This window comes from Oenanthe melanoleuca, chromosome 2 (genome assembly GCF_029582105.1).
Source record: "Oenanthe melanoleuca isolate GR-GAL-2019-014 chromosome 2, OMel1.0, whole genome shotgun sequence".
NCBI lineage: Eukaryota > Metazoa > Chordata > Aves > Passeriformes > Muscicapidae > Oenanthe > Oenanthe melanoleuca.
The window spans coordinates 94,916,506-94,935,000 of record NC_079335.1 but is presented as its reverse complement, the minus strand read 5'-3'; the positions used below and the strand labels follow the sequence as shown (position 1 = coordinate 94,935,000).

Genomic DNA, 18,495 nt, shown 5'->3' with positions numbered 1-18,495 from the left:
CAAAATCGTAACTGTTATATGCATTGACATATTTTAGGCAGTGGATAGTTTGGATCTTCTTACTGTCTTAGAACAGGGTTGCATATCCCTATCATTCTGCCAAGTAGTTTGAGTGAATTTTTGAAATGAACTTGTGCTGTTGCTTAAAGTTCTGTCATCTTACTTGTGTGTTTTTGGTTGTATAATTAACATTTTGTGAAAGAATGAATTTGTAAATTTGTGAAATTGTGTCTGAGCTTCCTGGACTTGGTTGCAGTAATGTGGTCATGGACTTCCAGGGATGACTGAAAATCAAACAATTCAGAGATGCTGAAGAAACTGAGAGACCATCTTTTTTGGGGGGGATGAATTTGTTAGAGATCAAATAGGAATTCTTTTAATGCAAACTTTTAGTGTACTAAATAATGCAATTAGGATTAAGCAAAGTAATGCTATAGTGAAAAGTCACAACTTAGTATTTTCAGCACTAGCAAGCTGTTACTCTGAAGAGATAATAATTGAAATTGTCTGTGGTTACTGAAGTTCTTGATGGTCATGTCATTAAAAGTGATTTAATTAAGCTGAAAATAATGTATGTTACATATTGAAAATGTTAATAATCTTTTGGTTGATAATGTTTGCTTAATCCATTTATTAGTGCTTTGCAAACTGTGTTTCATCTTCTTAACTGGTCTTCTACAAACACATAAAGTAATTATTATTTTAAAAACATTCATAATTTTATTTGTGAATTTGCATGCTTCTAATTCATGAGGCCATCAGGCTTGCTTGTAGTATTGCTGCTGTATGTTTTTACACTTGTATGTACATAGTGTATGCCTTTTCTTTTATTGGCATATGTCCTTTCCAAGAGGAGCAAGAGCTTCTAGACCATCAACACTTGATTAAGATTTTCTGGAACCATTATCACTTGTCAGTTTTGTCAATTTCCTTACTTTTGTCTTGTCTGAGAGCTCAGAGAAAGAAAAAAACATATATGTGTGTGTATATATATATATATATATACACACACATACATATACACACATATACATATCTGGAGCTTTTGCACAGCTTATTCTTAATAGTTATACTTCTAATAGGCTGAGAGAGGAGGACAACAAACTCAATATGTGGTTGGTACCACAGTGAATGCGCAGGGCAAGTGTGTTAAGGTTCTAGGGAGAGAAGAAGACTGAGAAACGTGAGCATCTTTTTTATTAGTCACTTGTCTTTGTTGTAACTTAAAAGTGAGAAATTTCAGCTGAGTTTGGTGGACAAAACTGGTTATTGGCAAATCTGAGGCTGTTTATTGTATATGGCTCTCACAGGACATTTACCACTTCTTGTATTTTCTGAAAGTGTTTGGCTAACATAAATTCAAAGTCATGCAGCCTTTCAGATCTTACCTGTGAAAATATTTTACTTTCTCAACTTGAATTTATATATTTAATCTGCTACAGCAGTGCAATCAAGGTAATCATCACAAAAAAAAGTAAATTAAACTCCTAACTTATATTAGTATTTGATTCCTATAAGTACTGTTTAGTAACTTGATAAAGGAGTTTGTTTCAGAACAATTTTGTTATACTTAGTGTTTTGATTCAATCAGCAATCAGTACAGTTCTGAAATCTCAAGCTGTAAGGAAGTTGGACCTTGAACTTAGGTATGTGGATATAATCATGAGAGGAGTATTTTTCTCTCTCAGTTACAGCATCCCAAATGCACTAGGTTGCATTACATTACATGTATATGTCCAATTTTAATTCGAATTCCAGTCTCTTCACCTCATGTTTTCACCTCTAGGAATTTACATCTCTTCTTAGATACTGACTTGATAAAATGGTTAAATTCAACTGATGGCATTTTAATGAAATAGTCTGCTCGTAGTTTAAAAAAATTGTAAGGAATTTTAAAAAATGTAGACAGAATTCTAGTGTATAAAAGTACTACATGATAAATAGTCAAAAGCAAGCATTTTATATATCACTGAAACAGTGATAGAATTTTTCGAATAATGAGTTGTGAATGAATAACTGAAAGCAAATAGGGCTCAGTGGTATATGAAGACAACTCATCCACAGAAATTTAAAAAAATTATACTACTAATGCCTGAAACATAGTTTTTCTTGGACTAAACTAGGATCTTTTAAATAGCACGCTTCTCTAGTTCTAAATGATCAAAACTGTATTTTGGCTGCTCTGAAAAGATCTAGTGCATATTTTCTGGTTGTGTCCTCCCTTTATCAATATTTGTTGTCTCATAAACTGCTGTATTGTTTTGTTATGTTTTTAATAGCATGGAAAAATAGAGTAAAATTTTGCAATGTGTTCTTTATTGCTTGATTTATTTTCCTTTTCCTCCTTTTTGCATTGAATAACAGCTGTTAGCCGGGATGATAGCAGAACCTGCTTTTCTCTCTGAGTATACTATCTTTGCTTTGGATCCCACCAAACAACCTAAGCCACAGAGTGACGGTGTGGTGAGTCCTCCCCACCCCTCTTAGTGATGCCTTTAGCAGGTGGAGGAGAGTGATGTACTAGAAGGCAAACTTAGTTGCTTGTGGCTTGTTCTCACAAAGACCTCTGTCTTAACTACCTTGTTGCTAACCCTGCACTAAATTTCACAGGTGTAGTACCTGATAGCTCCTGGCTGGTTTGCTGTATGATGTGAATTTATTGTAACATTAAAAAATTAACATATTTTCTCTTATACAGGTAACAATACACAAATTCAAATAACTGTTGCACAAGTTCATATGTGTGTTACACAGAAATTTCTTCTTTTTTCCTTTTTATATTTCAGCATATTTATGTATGTCTGTATGTATTTCAAGATAAATGGATAGAATTAAAATTGGGATTGGTTATGTGTAAAATTTATATGCTATTTGCCATATACAGTGAACTGTAGTGTGTCATTTACTACTAATGGTAGCAGGAAATAATTTTTTCACATAGGCACAAGTGATCTACATCTAGTTGATAACCTGGCAGTTACTATTGTGAGGATGAAAAGTCTTTTCTTTAATAATTAGGTTTTACTACAAATAGATGTTTCTTTACCTGGAAATGTTGTCTTCACCCTATATAAGTGGAAAAGCTCAGTGAGAAGAGGCAAGAAGTGAAGAAAAGAGAAGCAGGCATTGGGAGGAAGTCAGACTTTTGCTTTCTGATATAGGCACATACAAAGCTGTATTTTTATTATTGGCACAGTACAGGAATGGCATTTTTCACATGCTTCAGAAGCATGGCATTCCTGAGTCCATAAGTGATTTAAAGCACAGTAATTTTTAGAATCCCAGCTCATCATGATGCTTCATGATTATTTTGTAAGTGCTCTTTTCCTGCTCATGGTTTAAAATGACCATTTTTCAGTCACTGAAAGCTATAACAAAATTCAATAAGCAGGACATAGCACAACACACCATATTGTGTTGGACTTGTCTCTCTCAGGCTAAGCAAGATTGAACAGAAACAGTGATTAAAATGGTGATCCCTGGAGCATGTATTCTGACCATATTCCAGGTCCAGCAATTGTTACTTAAACATTCTACAAATTTAAGTAAACTTTTATAGTTTTCACTATGCAACAGAATTATCTCAGAAGAAAAATTAATTCCAGTAACCTGTTTGAGTGCTCCAATATTATCTCTATATGCTCTTTTAGCATTTTTAGTGGCAAATTTATAAATCTTTAAGTACTTTAGTGGCATATTTACTCACTTGCATATTTATGTGCAAGACTGCATAGATGCAAATAATTGTAATGTAACAGTTATTCTTAATGTGTTATCAGTGTGTATTAATAATATGCTACCTGTAAAACTCATTTTGGTCTCTGAACTTCTTGAAAATTCTAGAGCAGTACTTACAATAAGAATTGGGAGGGGGAGAAAATGATAGAAGATTCATAGAGAATAGGATGACTGATTAAAAAAAATATATTAAAGAAACACTCTCATTATATATGTTTACAAAACCTTGATACACTAAAAATACAGGAGAGAAAAATTTCACCAACACACACAAATGCATATTAACTCTTCCAACAATATTTTAACTGTATATGTGATCTGAGAGTGAATATCATAGAGAAGTGACTGTAACTATGAATTTTTTGGCATAGATGAAGTTAGTATAAACTCTTCACTAACTAAGATGCAAAGGTTTTATTGCTTGAAGAAACAGTTCAAAATATTCTTGGACACAGTGTTTTTTTTTTAAAGAAAAAATTAAAGGAAAATAAGGGAAGAAAACATGTATTAAGTTCTCCTTCCTTTCTCCCTTCATAATTATTCAATTTTGGAATACTTGAGAAAGGATTACTATTAAAAACAGTAAAATGTTTTTATATACAGACATTTAAGCTTTTGCTTCTCAGGCTTGCTTGAGAATTAAGTATGATTTTGCACTTCAGAAATAGGGAAGTAAAATGGCACAAATGTTACTGAAATACCCTAATGTGCTCCAGTTGAAACTGAGCTCTGATTTATACATCTTCATAATAAAAAAGCAATGTTTTTTATTAGAGGTTGTAAGTATAGCTGTCTTTGGATAGAGGTATGGATGTTATGAGTTTGTGGAGGAAAAACTTCCATTGGTCTCCAGAAACCGTGATGTAACTGCTGGTTTTAAGACTTTGAAAATGGCTGTTTGTGCTCTGTGAGTCTAATTTTGCTGAAAGCTCTCTTCAGGCTTATGAAAGGCTGGGGCTTTTAAGCTTTTCTAAGCCTCTTGGATTTATGCTTATATATAGAACTTCCATTCATGCTTACCATGCAGTGCATGGATACCCAAACACAATCCTTTGCCCTAGAGCACAGGGATGTAGACTTGCAGCAGCCAGATACCTATGGTGGTTCATTTTTTGTATGAAATTTATGCCAATAGAAAGCGTAACCCCAAATATAGGTTCTTCTTTTGTTCCCATAGATTGAATACAAGGATGCCTATGTAATGAGTTTTTAAAGTGGCAGCACTAGTTTCATTGTGAAATTACTTTTTTGAGGATCTTTATAGTTCCTAAAATGACAGCTTCTTAAGCATCTTCACAAACAGAAACAGCATCCATGGGTTTATATTCATAAAAAACATATTAAATTTAATAAATCTAATTAATCTTATGTTTAATACATGCACAAATCCTATATAGTTTCCTTTAACTCTTTTTTATGTGTATCAGAAAACATGATTTTTGAAAGAGGTGTGTGTGTTTTGTTTGTAAGTCACAGAATCACAGAATTAAGTAGGTTGGAAAAGACCTCTGAGATCAAGTCCTATCTATGACCTAACACCACCTTATCAACTAGACCATGGCACTAAGTCCCACATCCAGTCTTTTCTTAAGTACCTCCAGAGATGGTAACACCATCACCTCCCTGGGAAGCCCATTCCAATGCCCAATCACTCTTTCTGTGAAGTCTTGGTAAAGTGTTTATCTTCTTCTGTTGTCAGTCCTATAGTAGCACAGCATATGCTTTGTAAATTATAAAGCAGAAGTTAATTTTTTATTTGGATTTTCTTATTATTAACTTTTCCTGTTAGGAGAAAAAACAAGAATGGGTAATGGAGCCAAGAATACGGTGTAGAAGTGCTTCAGTTTAAAACACATAAAAACTGTTAATCTACTGGGAGCAAATAGACTTCCACAGGACAGTGTTCTGAAGCAGAATGCAGAATTTGTTCAAGCCAGGTGAAGCAGTTTCCAAATCCAGACTTGTATGGCTCATTTTCTTTTGTCTGCATATGGGTAACTGCTCAGTTTTCTGGTTTCCTTAACTATCTGGATTTTTCTTTGTTCTGTGGTATTTCTGTACTACCTCAAATTTGCTCTATGTCAGACTTTTTTTAAGCCATTTTACAGTGAATCATTCCTCTGTCACATTAATGTTTAGATATGCTTATAGTCATATCCCGAGTAGAAACTGTGAGTGTGATCATGTAAGAGATATATGTACAAGGGTGATTGTGATTGTGATTTCAGTTCTATTTACACCTGAGATTCTGCAGCTAGCATATAACTGTCAGAGTACAACTTATTTGAAAATTAAGAGTTACACTGCTCCTGGGTGAATTTACCCCTATTTTGTTTGATATGCCTCAATTGTTTCACTTCTCTTGAAACAGTCCATCTGCAAGATGGTGTCTAGCATACTCTGCTATTTCAGTTGGACTGGATTTCTTCAGCAAAAAAAACATCTGGATTTGTGTAAGTTAGAATCATGGAATACCCTGGGTTGGAAGAGACCCACAAGATTGACCCAAGTCCAACTCCTGTCACTGCACAGCACAGCCCAGAGAATTACGCGATGTTCCTGAGAGTGTTGTCCAATCACTTCTTGAACTCAGATAGGCTTGTTGCTGTGACCACTTACCCCAGGAGCCTGTTCCAGTGCCTAACCACCCTCTGGGTAAAGAACCTTATTCTTATATCCAACATAATCTTCCCTGACAGAGCTTCATGCCATTCCCTTGGGTCCTGTGACTAGTCACCACAGCTCCTGTCCTTCCACATCCTCTCATGAGGAAGTTGTAAACTGCTATGAAGTCTCCCCTCTGTCTTGTCCAGGATGACCAAGCCAAGTGGCCTCATCTGCTCCTTGTTCAGCTTCCCCTCGAGGCCCTTCATCATCTTTGTAGCCCTTCTTTGGGCATTCTCTCTGATAGTTTTGTATCTTTCTTATATTGTGGCACCCAAAACTGCCCCCAGCACTCGAGGTGAGGCTGCCTCAGAGCAGAGCAGGACAACCCCCTCCTTGCCCAAGTGGTGATGCTGTGCCTGATGTACCCTGAACATGGTTGTCCCTCCTGGCTGCCAGGGCATTGCTGACTCACATTCAACTTTCCATCAACCAGGATCCCCAGGTCCCTTTCTGTGGTGCTGCTCTCCTGCGTCTTGTTCCCCAGTCTGTCTGTACATCCAGAGTTGACCCATCCCAAGTGCAGAATTTGGCACTTGTTTTCGTTGAACTTCCTATGGCTGCTGATTACTTAGCCCTCTAATTTGCTGAGACCCCCTGTTCCAGGGCCTCTCTGCCTTCAAGGAAGTAAACAGCTTCTCCCAATTTATTATCATTGTCAAACCTAGTATATCTTCAAGTCCTGCATTCAAGTAATTTATGATTTAGGAAGAGCACTGGGCCAAGGATGGAGACCTGTGGAATCCCACTAATGACAGCTCACCAGTCTGATGTCACCCCATTGACTGTAACCCTTTAAGCCTGACTCATGAGCCAGCAGCTCACACACTGCATGAGGTGTTTATCCACAAGAATATTGTCCAGAAGGATCCTGTGAGAGACAGTATCAAAAGCTTTACTGAAATCCAGGAAGATTACAACAAGTGGCTTCCCTTGGTCAACTCAGTGGGTTACCTTCTAATAAATGGAATTCAGATTTGACATTAGGAGTGTCCTCTTGTGAGCCATTACTGGTTGTGACCGAGGACTTCTCTGTCTTGCAGTTGTTTTTCAATGACTCCCAGAAAAATAATCTTCATAATTTTACCAGTCAGCGAAGTGAGACTAAGAGTCCTGTAGTTTCTAGGGTCATCCTTCTTGAAAATTAGAACTGGGTTAGCAAAAACCTGAACACAGGACACAGGAAAAGCAAGATAGACAGGCTAGGAACAGAAATGTCTAAACTCTGTAAAAAAACCCCAAACCAATAAAAACACTCCAAAACCCAAATCAAACAAGCTAAGCAACTCAAGACTATTGTTTTTGTTTTTTGTTGTACTGGTTTTGTTGTTTTCAGTGAGATTTTTTTAATGTGTACGTGTTTTGTTTTCCTTTCTTTGGGTATGCAAAAGTTTTGTGTAAGATATATTTTCTGAAAGTCTAATTTTCTTCCCATGCTTGTTGGAGGTTTAAACAGTTTGTTACCAGCACTTACTTTCCAGGCAGTTTATGCCCCCCTCAATGCACCGAAACAGAGAAAGATGGTGTTACAGCCAAGTCTTACTCATATTGGCTGTAAATACTAGTCATCAATTGGATTTTTCCTGCTATAATTTTGTCTTTTTGGTGTGTCTTTGATTTGTCCATAAATGTTATATAAATAATCATTATGAATTACTTGATTGGAGATGTCGGTATTTGCAGATGTCTCATACTAATCCATGCACACATAGCTGCTTTGTAGTTTTGCATATTGCAGCAATCTGTTTTGAATTTAACAAACTAGCTTGTTTGCATGAAGACATCTTAATAAGCTTTCTAAAGAAAGTACTAAAAACACAGGCAATGAGAAGAGCACAGATGCTGTTTCTAGGAATCATTGAATTACAGTTCTTGTACTCTGTTTCTTCTAACAGTTGTTTTTATCTCCTGTAGAACTTGAATAAACAACCGCTTCCTGGATCCACAGAAAACAATGGAAGTGAATCTGTCTCTCCACAGGTACATGGAGGGCCTGGGGGGTTTGTTTCCTCCTTCACTGCTGGGTTGTGTTACATTGGCTTAACTGCCCAGTATATATCTTCATGCTGAAGTAGGGATGATAAGTGCTTGCCTGTCAGGATGCTCAGATATTTTGTTAGTATATAATCCCATTAGCTGGTATTAAGTATTGTCACTGCTGTATGGAGCTTTTTTTTTTTTTGGTAAGGACAGGTTAGAAGACTGCCAGCATTGAGATGCATCTTGCTGCACAGCCAGCATAGGATACAGAGCATTCAACTCACTTTCAAAAGTATAGGGTCTATTGCATGTCTGGAAAGCTACCTTCTAGCTGAAGGAAAGGAACTGACAGGCTGAAAGTATTGTCATGAGTGATAAAGATGTAGGTCTCAGGGAAACATTTAGCTTGCTGAGATGGGATTAGCAGTGGCTTCTGGCACGTGTCTCCCAACATTTGATTGTAGGGGCAACATTGTGCAGTAATGCTTTTGCATCGCTTCTGTAGCACCAGTAGTATAGATTACCACAGCACAGATCATGTGGTGTAGAATGAAACAAATATATAGCTATTTAAATCAATAATTCAGTTTTATGTAAAAATCATAAAGCTATTTAAAATAAAAATAAGAAAAGGACTGTTCAAGATGGCTTGCTAGAACAAAGACTTCTACCATTAATTTGTTCCCTTTATCATAGGAAAGTATCTGTGTCTTTGAAAGAAATGCAGTCTTCTGTGTAAAACATCAATCAGTTATATTTTTCAGGTTTGAGGCAATAGTAAATAACCATTTATATTAGTTACACATTCTTCACTTTTTAGAGGAATTGCACAGAAATGCTTTCTTCTAAAAGTTTAAACCAGAGCTGTAGTTTATTAGATTTAGTTGCTATCTGAAATTGTGCACATCTGGTAGTTGCATGCTTGCAATTTTTCTGCCCAAGGAGATGGTTCTTTTAAGGGAGTGGCAGCTATTTGGTGTCATGAATATGTTAGACAGCAGTGTTTCTTTGCATGGGTCAGGTCTCTTTCCTGGACTTTAGTATGTCTGTCTGCCTAAAAGCAGTGCAGAAATAATTACTTTCTTTGAATTTTTGCAGCCAAGTGACGGTCAGTCTTTTGCCCAGAGGCTTCAGCTTCGAGTTCCGTCCATGGAGTCTTTGTTCCGGAGCCCAGTAAAAGAGACCCTGTTCCGCTCTTCTTCTAAAGAGTCCCTAGTACGAAGTTCTTCCAGAGACTCACTGAATCGACTAGACTTGGAAGCCATCAGTCCCACCTTTGATTCACCTTCTGACATTGAAAGTGAAACAGAAGAGCCTCTGGGAAATATGGACAGCTTCAGCAAAGAGCAGTTGCTGCAGCGTCTGCGTAGAATGGAGCGCAGTTTGGGCAACTATAGGGGAAAATACTCAGAGGTAGGCAATGTGACTGGTTTAGCAAGCTAGAAGGGGGAAAGGGATTAGGCTAAGAGATACTGCAGCAGTGGACAGTCTTTTTGTTTTCCTATTTGGAGCAAATGTTTCAACTAACATGGAAGTTAAATTATTTAAAGTCTAAGTCTAGTTATTTTTGACATACCTATTTCCATGTTTTATTACCAGAAAAACATTTGACATCTTTTTTGTTTATAAACGATTTCCTGATATCAGCAGTAGAGGTTAATTAATGGTTACACAGAGCAGGCCTATTAAGATTTCAGCTGAAAGCGTCTAGCAGGGGATGGAGTTCACTACAGGGATGAGCATGACTTGTACTCCCAGGACACCAAATTTATTTTTTTCTGCACTTGTTCTTGAAATGCACAGTGTATATTCCATCCATGTGCAATAGGCAAGCATTTTGTTTTCATAATTTTCCATAATTTTCTTCATAATTGCCTGGGAGGAATTAATTCAAACAATTTATTTTTTGATATTTTAGTGAAAACCAATTATATAAGTAGTTTCACAGCTCATTTTTCCAGTTTCTGGGGAAAATAAAGCTGTATAACTGATGGCGGTGTTTTGATATTGGGTTTTTAAATTAGTTTTGGGGGTTTGTTTGGGTTTTTTGTTATTTTTTGAAGTGTGAGTGTGTTGTATTTAAAACTGGATGTTTGTACTGTTTTTTACAGTTATTTTAATACAAATTAAATACAAAAATTTCTGTGCAGGCTTTTGTTGGAATCCCTGAAATCTAAAATATGTATACAGTGACTGCAGTATTCAGTATATGCCTGAAAATGCAGTTGTCTCACAGTAATTTTTCCTTCACTTCCAGCTAGTGTAATAAGTATTTTTTTTAAGTTTTTGTAAATAGTCGTTGTTAAAATGAAAATTCTTCAGTTTGTGGGTTTGTTTTAGTGCTTTTTTGGATTTGTTTGGATTTTTTTGTATTAGTGTAATCTGTCCACCAAGTCCTAACTTTCTCTGTCAAAAAGGCTTGAGTTTTTTCCCTGGTTTTGTGAGTTTCTTTAGTTCAATTGAAAAGAATTATTTTGCTGGAGCTTGGAAGAAACTTGTTTCAATATATAATGAGTAATTAAGGCAGAAATCTTTTTTCCCTCTTAAAATAGGATACAAAGTTAGCATGTCAAAAATATGGTAAAGGAAACCACCAATAGCAGTTTTGATTTTCTTAGAAGAGCAAAATAAATATTACTTTAAAATTAAACGTAATTTTGAATTCTGAAAATGTTTAGTTTTCTTGAAGTAAGAATTTGAAGGTGTATTTTTACTTACTGATTTCTGTTTTCAGTGTTCTAGATCTGATTTTCTTAAATTTTTTATAAATTTGAAAACAGAATGTTCTAATTCCAAGTGCCATTATGCTACTTCAACATAATGCTACTTGGCAGTTGTAATCAAAAATTTAAGTAAACTAAGCTGTGCAGTTACTCCTTTTGTAAGCTTACAATGAGAGAGGAAATACCACTCTCGACTTTTAATCTGTCTTTGCTGTATATATGCAAAGCATATGGGATGAGAACATTACACCTTTTTTTGTTAGACTTAGAAATGTATTTTAGGTCACCCTTGTAGGGTAGCTGTCTGGGGTGTAACTTTCTGATACTGTTGGGTTTGACCCCCTGTGTTGAAGGATGGTATGTGGTATGTTGTCTCACAGAAGGGAAAACTGTATATGAATGCTGAGTAACATCATTGTGTCATGTAGGCTGGTATTTTTTAACACATTGGAGAAATTTTATAGATAGAAAAAACATTAAGGAAATGTAAGTACATTTCTATCAAAAGAGCATTCTCAAGTGGAGCAAAGAGTTTAAAAATGCAGGTAGTGATACAACTAAGGAAATTATTTTGATGGCTATACACAGATGTATTATCATCTTTATATCTGATTTGTGTATTTTAGCTAGTGTCTGCTTATCAAGTTATCCAGCGGGAAAAGAAGAAGCTACAGGTAAGCATTACTTTTCATCCTCTCTTACCTGCATGCTTTTTTGAACCTTAAAATGTGTAGTGACAATACAGATTTAATTTTCAATGTGTTATGTGTGTGTAACAGAAGGTGATTTCTTAGCTGGGATTTCTAAGGAAGCCAAGGTAAAATTAATTTGTCAAAATAACTGTGAAGTTATTGTACTCCAGTCTTTTCTGTTACATCAGCTGACTTCAGGTGATAGATTAATGGATTGCCAGCCCACAGTTGGCAGTTTATGACAATATTTGCACATGGAGTGTGACTTGAAAGAGAAACAAATCATTACATCTGTGAATTTTAAAAATTTATTTATCCATTTTAAAATTACATTCAATACACCTGATCTTTATTCTTCCTTTTTTTCTTAAGAGCATTCTGAGTCAAAGCCAGGATAAAGCACTTCGCAGAATTGGAGAACTGAGAGAGGTAATTTCCTGTATTGATTGCATGTTTACTTTATATCATACCTACATAGGATCTTTTTCTGCCTAGCTTTTGACTTTTGTTCACAAAATATTTTCTATTATAGAGCAAGGTATTTTACTGCCTTTTTTGTTTGGTTGGTTTTGTTTTTTGTTTTGTTTATATGGGGTTTACTTCTCTGGCTTGCTTTCCATTCTGCAGCTTATTGCTATACTCTTATGAAAAAGCAGTGCATCACCAACTGAACTACTTGTCTTGTTCATTGTGAAATAGGTAGAAGTATGTGTGGTTCTTGCAGTATTATTGGGCCCAGGCACAGATGTGCCTGTGCAATTTGTTGCTCTTCTATTACTGGCAAATACTAATTCAGGTGAACCCAATACGCACGTTTTCATAAGGATTTAAATGACTGTAAAAAAATTAGCATAATTAAAAAAAAATATTCATCTTTGTATCAGTTGTAACACTTACGTTGTTTTATGAGTTTTAGTATAGTTTGGTTTCGATCATAAAATCACGTAGGTTGTGTTATGGGTTGCCTCCTTAGGTTATAGTGAAATTAAAAGGAGATGCTCTAGTGTATTTGGTAGTGATAATAAACACAATGGACTTAAAAAATACGTATAGATGAACAGGCAGAACAGATTAAAAGAGCAAGTTCAAAAACACTGTGTTGTCAAACATGGTGAAGCACAATGTGAAGCTGAAGCCATTTTATTGTCTTGGAAGCTAGTGCAACAGCAGGTTTGGAGATGGACATGCAAAGGCCTCTGTCCCTGCTCTTATGTTGCTGGAGAGCTGGGTACCATTTAGTCCAAAGTCACAGGCTTTGTCTTATGACTGCACACCTGCTTCTGGCATGTGCCATGCTGAGCAGCAGCACTGGCTTGGAGGTTGTGGCATGGAGGTTGCAGGTGCTGTTAGACCATGGTGAGGTCCCACATTTGCCTGAAGGGAGACTCACTCCAGGCAGTTGGATGTTTTCCCCACAGACAGGGACCCAAACCTGTCCCCTTCATAGTGAGGGATGGTGACTGTGAGTGTCTGGCCATGTGGGTTCTGAAGGCTCAAGCCCACCCACAAGGAGCTATCCCTGTGGCAGCCTTTCAAGGGAGGTCACTGGCAAATTGCTGGGTACACTTCAGTGAACCCAGGAGTAATGCAGGTAAGCATGCTGAGAATTGTGTGTGCTAGTGGGATAGCATTTTGGTTCATTTCTGCCCCAGCAGCTGAGAACTGTGTGTCACTGCTGGGAGTACCGTGCTCATCTCAGCTGTAGCCTGTGTCTGGACTGTCACCATGTCCTAAGCTAAACTGTCAGTGCATAGGAGGTAGTTACTATCAGAATTGGCTTGCCAAGGTTGTATCTTTTCCAGATCTCTACAAGGTCAAATGAAAAAGCTCATTCTGTCTTAGGTCTGTATCTGCATGCTCCTGTAGGACTGGTTTTCCAGTTTATTGCTACTTGTTAAAGTCAGGAAGGCATATGTGGAACAGAGTTAAATCTTTGGTGTATGACAAAGAGTTGGACACGTGCATTTTATTTTTCACTTCTGTCGTAGTCTTTGTGACTCATATATGTAGATAAGTTATACATTTATTTTTAATGTATATATATAATATATTGTATATGTATATTTTGTGCAAAATTTAATGTCATTCTTACCAATCTCGTAAATTTAAAGACTCCTTCAAATCTAACACTGAAATTATTTTTCATTAATTGATACACTTCAAAAGGTGTTTTTCTAATCTTTTGGAAGCCTTACCTAATATTGCAGCATTAGGTAAAACAGACAGCAAAGAAAATTACAAATAAAATGGTAAGTTTCCAATGTGGAAGCTAAAATGGTCCAAAGTAGTTAATTCATTGATGTAGTAAATTGTTATCAGAAATAAATTTTAGCAATCCTTTTCTTCATCATACAGTCCATTTCCCCCATAAATATGTTGAATCAGGCAAGTTTCTTCTAAGAGGGCCATGTAAGAGTAAACTAATCATCCTTTAGGCTAAATTGACAGTGTGACACTGTCCCTAGAAATCAATGTGGTTTTACTTATCTTAGTTTTCTCCTGTTAGGAGTAATTCCTCAAAACCAGTCTTAAATAAGTCTTCAGTGTTCTTCTCAGAAAAGGATCAGAAGGGACTCTGACATCTAAAGAGGACCATTTCTGTGTTGGTTTCAATAAATCTCTTTGACACTTGTTCTCACACTGGCCTGCTTTGCTTTGCTTGAAAGGAATTTATTCTAAAGCTCAGAAGCACAGGGCAGAAGTGTGATCAGTAGTTGCTGAGAACATGACAATGCAATGTTAAGAAGTGGATGTAATTGGTAAGAGAATGGTTTTTGCAGTGTTGCTTTCCCTCGCTGTCCTGCCTGTGCATGGCTGGACAGACTCAGCTCATGCAGCTGTGGTTTTCAAAGCTGCTATCAGCCTCATCTGTGCAGGGCATTCACTGTTGGAGGTAAGGGATAGACATCAAAACAAGATTTAGAGTTGGAGGAAAGCAGTGCAGGAAGGATCCAGTACTCTGTTTTATTTCATTTGCATTTTCATCCATTCTTTCTATCATCCTCTGTCTTTGCCTGGCTAATGGAACTCATGTTTATGGATTGTGATTGCTTTTATACAAATGTCTTTGCGGAATAACAGTCACAGATGCGTTCTTTTCCTGGGATAAATCATAGGGAAGATATATATGGATGAAATAAATATATAAATAAAAAAGATTTAAAAGTTTCTGAAAATACTTGCAGTGCATACACGATGTATGTGTGGTTCTGGTTCTCTCAATAAGCAGTTAGGTGTGAATTAATTTAAGTACATTTATTTTCTGTTAGAATGAGAATTATTTAAAGAAATTTAAATGTTTAAACTTTAAAAGCATAGGAAGTAATTAGAAGAAATCTCCTTCAGGAAATATGTTACAAGATGGTAGATCCTACTAAAGAATATAGGCAATATCTACAAGTTTTTAAGAGTGTTCAGCCAAACAAATGCATGTAAGTAAGTATCAAGTAGAGCCACATATTTAAATTATTTGGCATTCTCTGCCTTTGTCATTTGAGGCATATTTGTGGAATAAAAAGACCTATTTTCTTCTCTCATACATGGCATTTGTCATTTTAGAATGGTGGCATATTGAATGAGCATAATGAATTTTACATTTCTGCCCTTTATGTTGACTTAATTTGGTGGCTAAATGAAGTATCTATGAAAGTGCAGTCTTCACCATCCAGGAGAAATCTGTGCATGGAAGACAGTTTTTCAGGAGCAGACTTGAAATGATCCCTATGCAAACTTACTTTAAGGAAAAAGAATCCTTGATAATTTTGCATCAAATCTCAACTCTTGCTGTTTTAATGCTGGTATTATAATTTTATGTTCTTATTATATTGTGTGGAATGTTGTATAGTAAAAAAAAAAAAACACACTTTATGGTTGTATTTTGGGATCACAACTATGAAAGAGGTATTTTGATATTATTTAATAATATTTTCATAGGTCTTTTGAGTTCATGTTTCAGTATTCATTTGAGATGTGTTTTTATTATCAGGAGCTCCAGATGGATCAACAAGCTAAGAAACATCTCCAAGAGGAATTTGATGCTTCCTTAGAAGAAAAGGATCAACTTATTAGTGTCCTGCAAACTCAGGTAAGTTATGTATTTTAGTTATGTATTTCCTATAATGCATATCCATGTTTTATTATAATTGCTCTGAAGTTGTAAAGCTTCTTGTGAATTTAGGATTCTCTAGAAATTAAGTGTGTCTTTGTGGTACAGGATACCTTTTTAAAAATCTTGCTTGTCTTAAATATGATTGACTGATTTGCACTTAAATACCTTTGTGATGTTTTTGTTATCAAGTCATCAACATTAGCAGATAACCTAAAATTGCTTTTGCAAAATTCATTTATTTTGCTTAATTGGTCTTTGTTTCTCTACCCATAGTAATTTTATTTTTGTTAATTGAAAGCGTAATTCTGACTTTTAAAAAATGGTAAAAAAATTCAGACAGATTTTTCCTTTTTTTGCATGCATATAATAATATCAAAATTATTTTAACTCTTTCTAGTTTTAAGGGTTAAAAAATTATCTGCTTAGAATCCTTGGATTTTTTTAACAAAAGGAACATTTTATTTAGGTGTCGTTGCTGAAACAGAGATTGCAGAATGGTCAGATAGGCACTGAATTGCCTGATGAAAACATCCAATCAGAACCACAAGTTCAAAGTCCAACAAAAGAAGTCAGTGCAGAAAATACTGTGGAACCAGGAAGCAATGGTAGGTATTGTGGCTTTTTCAAGAGAACTTATATTATGGGGAACAAACCTGCTGTTATTTATGATAGAGCAACAATATTTAGGGCTGACCATGTCATAGTAAAGATATATTTTCTAGAAGAAGACAACTTTTTTGAAAACCATCTGGCTGCTAGAGGATAGGATAGCCCTTTTAAGAAACAAAATTTTCATAAGAATTCAGATCTGGTATGTCTTTTCTTTGTCAATATTGATAATAACATTGTAATTATTGCTTTATCCCAACTTAATACTGTTAAGAGATTCTGTCCCCCGTAAGTGAGGACCTATTCCTGAAGTTTAGAGAGCAGATTAGTTGCCTGTCTTTGTTTTTTTGTTTGTGAGATTGGGGTTTTCTTTGTCTTGTTTTATCAGAAAAAAAAAACAAAGATAATTTTGATATTCCTGCTATTGAGTAACCTAAGTTCCTCATGTCAGGACGTTTAAATTAGTGGGATTCTCAGTGTTGTATGTATATGATTACTGAGCAAGGGACATTATAATGCCTGATATATAATAAGTGCCTTTCATTGGTACTCTTCATAAAAGGTAGGGTTAAGACAGAGGTAAACATACATCGTAAAATTATATTTCTTCAGCATCTGCTTTGGTTTTTATATGTACAGATGATATGAAGTGTTAGATGAGAGATGTTCTTATCTAGTGCCATGGTTTCTGTACAGTTTAGTCATCCACCACTCTCCTTCACAGCTGGACAGAGGAGAGAAAATTTAAAGAAGGGTTCATGAGTTGAGATGAGGCCCAGGAGAAACCCCTCACTAAATATTGTCATGGCCAAAACAGGCCAGCTCCTTCCCAGCTCTAACTCCTTCCCCAGTGGAGTAGGGAGACAGGGAATGTGGGTTTATGGTCAGTTCATCATCTGTGTTTTCATCTGCTGCTCAGGGAGGTCCTTCCCCTGCACCACTGTGGTGTCCCTTCCCCAGGAGAGTTCTCCAAGAACTTCTTCAGCATGAGTCCATCTCATGGGTAGCAGCTCCCTGTGAACTGCTGCCATGTGAGCCCATCCCACAGGCAACAGTCCTCCCCAAACTGCTGCAGTGTGGGTCACTCTTCCACAGGGTGCAGTTCTTCAAGGACAGGCTACTCCAGAGTGGGCTTCTCTCTCCATGGGTCTCCCACAGGGTCACAGACTCCTCTCAGGCATCCACCTGCTCTGGCAAGGGCTCCTCCATGGGCTGCAGGTGGATCTCTGCATCCCCTTGGTCCTCCAAGGGCTGCAGGAGCACAGCTGCTTCTCCATGGTCTGCACTACAGGCAGCAGGGTAATCTCAGCTCCAGTGCCTGGAGCACCTCCTTCTTCTCCATGGACCTTCATGTCTGCAGAGTTCTTCCCCTCAAATGTTCTCACTTTGCTTTTCTTTAGCTGCAATTACTGCACAATGATTTTTTTTTGTCTTCTTAAATTTTTTATCATAGAGGCATTACCCCCATTTCTAATTGGCCCAGCCTTGACCAGTATCACATCTGTCTTTGGAGTTTTTTCAGGGATTGGCTCTGCTGGACGTGAAGAAAGCTTCTGGCAGCTCCTTGCAGAAACCACCCCTGTAGCTCCCTTTACACTGCGAAGCTTGACCATGCAAATCCAATACAATGCCAAATATTCTTGCAGCGTCCGGAGCATCAGAGCTGAAACACTCAGTAAAATACTACTGAATGTGCTAGTTATACAGTGATTCAAACTGAAAGGGAGTAGATTTAAATTATAGACATGAGGAAAAATTCTTTACTATGAAGGTGGTGAGGCACTGGAACAAGTTGCCCAGAGTTGTGGCTGCCGTATCCTTTGAAGAGTTAAAGACCAGGCTGGATGGAGCTCTGAGCAATTTGTTCTATTGTGAGGTGTTCCAGCCTTTGGCAGAGGTTGGAACTTTAACATCTCTTCCAACCCAAACCATTCTATGAGTACAACTTAGAAAGGCACTAAGTATAACCTTTATCCTGCTG

The 18,495-nt window shown here is 36.6% G+C and overlaps 1 protein-coding gene across 8 annotated transcripts in view; it reads left to right on the top strand.

Annotated features, from left to right (window-relative positions):
• GOLGA4 (golgin A4) overlaps window positions 1–18,495 on the top strand; it is a 67,652-nt gene that overhangs the window by 13,343 nt on the left and 35,814 nt on the right. For 6 of the 8 annotated variants that reach the window (XM_056485702.1, XM_056485700.1, XM_056485699.1 and 3 more), the window contains exons 3-9: window positions 2,365–2,463; window positions 8,317–8,382; window positions 9,481–9,795; window positions 11,732–11,779; window positions 12,170–12,226; window positions 15,783–15,881; window positions 16,372–16,510. In XM_056485702.1, coding sequence (XP_056341677.1) covers window positions 2,365–2,463; window positions 8,317–8,382; window positions 9,481–9,795; window positions 11,732–11,779; window positions 12,170–12,226; window positions 15,783–15,881; window positions 16,372–16,510 — 823 coding nt within the window. The remainder of the gene's footprint in view (window positions 1–2,364; window positions 2,464–8,316; window positions 8,383–9,480; window positions 9,796–11,731; window positions 11,780–12,169; window positions 12,227–15,782; window positions 15,882–16,371; window positions 16,511–18,495) is intronic. The other 2 variants (XM_056485706.1, XM_056485704.1) reach the window with 1 other exon arrangement.